The 1,929-nt window shown below is 37.6% G+C and overlaps 1 protein-coding gene across 1 annotated transcript in view; it reads right to left on the reverse strand.

Annotated features, from left to right (window-relative positions):
• Positions 1-1,875, reverse strand: part of LOC119586366 (probable methylcrotonoyl-CoA carboxylase beta chain, mitochondrial) — a gene marked incomplete in the record, with an annotated part of 10,956 nt that extends 9,081 nt beyond the window's left edge. Inside the window, 3 exon segments of the mRNA XM_037935078.1 lie at positions 26-190; positions 609-813; positions 1,752-1,875. Of these exon segments, the coding sequence (XP_037791006.1) occupies positions 26-190; positions 609-813; positions 1,752-1,763 (382 nt within the window).
• Positions 1,876-1,929: the final 54 nt, after the last annotated feature.

The following is a 1,929-nucleotide window of genomic DNA, read 5'->3' on the forward strand; positions in this document are numbered from 1 at the left end:
GAATACTACTTCTAAAAGTTCTTACCACAGATGACTCCAGCAGCTGGTACATCTCCATACTCCATACCAAGCCCGGCCAAAAGTGAGAGTTCTAAAAAGTCTGCATCATCATCTAACAGAAGTTTTAACTTGTCTCTGACTAGCATTTTACGATTTCTCTTGACATGAAGAGCAATTCCCTTTTCTCCACCTGTGAATGACAAGGAAGAGGAGATTAAAGATAAATAATAACAAGAATATAGTTTGAATATAAGTCTTAAATAACAGCAATACTACTAAGTGAAATGTTTATACCAAACGGAAGAATAAAAACATACCAAATGCTATTACATCTTAAAATAAGTTAATTATATACCTATCTTCCCAAATCAGTCTTGTATCTTGAGTGTGAGTCTAGGCTACAAAATGAACATTACAGTGAGGTCAAAAACCCCACTACTGTATATGAAGTATATATTTTTTTACTGATGTGTCCCACCTGTAGCAAAAGCCAAGTCTTAGAACTAGAATGCACCATATGTGTCTCTTTAATATGCAGAACTTCCAGTTACTGAAAGCATTTGTAAGATTATGATTTGTATGTGTGCGAAAAATTGGCATTTTCTCACCTCCACCTAGAGCTATTTTGTTTAGTTGCTCTAACTGTGCCAGCTGCTCTTCAGCCCTACGCCTGCTTTCAGCAAGCTGTGGGCAGGAAAGGTCTAGGGGATCTTGGATTGCAGGAAAAGGGCGAGCAACTGCTGACATCCATCTTACCAGAGAAGGAAAGGTCTGCCATGATAACTGCTTTGTTATCATGGCTGAAGATAGACTCTGAAATAAAATCAATATCATGAAATACATGTTTATTGATTATCCCCTTTTAATGTGAAAAACAATATCTTTCTTGTCTGGATAAAAATGTAAAATTTGCAAACAAAGCTTTATATGCTTTGATAAGCACAGTGGTCTTGATATCTTGTGACTTTTAAGGTAAAATTTTACTGTAAAATGGGATTGAGATATATTTTCTGTAATTTTCTAGAACCAGCCTACATTTTAAAATCAGTCAATATTAGTATCAGTGGATTCCTCATGATGCCTAATGCACATTTTAGTTCTTTTAGTTGGCAATAAGCAGCAATGGAGATGACACAAGACCCATTACGTGGGGAGGCATTAAGTGTCATCAGGAAGTAGTGGGTTACATTCCGAGGTATTTCTGCGTTTTCTCATTGTTTGGCTGCAAAAGCTCCACCACATCTATGGTGGAGGTAAGCTTCCCTCGCCGTGCACTCAGTCCTGAATTAATGAGCAAGTTATTGGATGTTCACATTTCTTTAATTGTGCCTATCATCTCTGCCATAATTAGTTAGTAGATATCAATAGAAGTTGATGGGTTTTAAGAGGAAAATGATTCTAGAATACCTATTTTTCTGAATGAAGAAACATGAACTAAAATAGAGGCCAAGTAATTGCTGTGTGCCTTTAGTGCATGCATGTTTTTGCAATAAAGGGATTGTTCCGGTTTCCTATTTGATAAATACTCTGAGATCTAAAAGCATATACATTAGGACATTCAATCCCTATATGTTTTATGTCAAAATTAATACATTCTTTTGGTTTGGCTATAAAAAGCATCACTGACGATGGCCAAGAAATAAAACCGTAAAGTGACCCAGCAGGTCAATGACTTTTTTACTTTTAATTAAACACAAGACGATATCCACGCTATGATTTACCAGGGACCGAGATAACCATCACCTAATTACCTTCGATATCATGTTCAGCCAACCAAAAATGGATTTCTACGTGTCGTTTCGTAAATGAGGTGGAAAAAGAACGGAAAGAGAGAGCCGCCTCTGCCTTCTCCTCCGCTATCAGCTGATGATTGTAAACACCGGGAGGAAGGGAGGTCGTAGAAAACGGGCGGTGCAGGGGGGACTGCCA

This window comes from Penaeus monodon, chromosome 21, assembly GCF_015228065.2.
Source record: "Penaeus monodon isolate SGIC_2016 chromosome 21, NSTDA_Pmon_1, whole genome shotgun sequence".
Taxonomy (NCBI): domain Eukaryota; kingdom Metazoa; phylum Arthropoda; class Malacostraca; order Decapoda; family Penaeidae; genus Penaeus; species Penaeus monodon.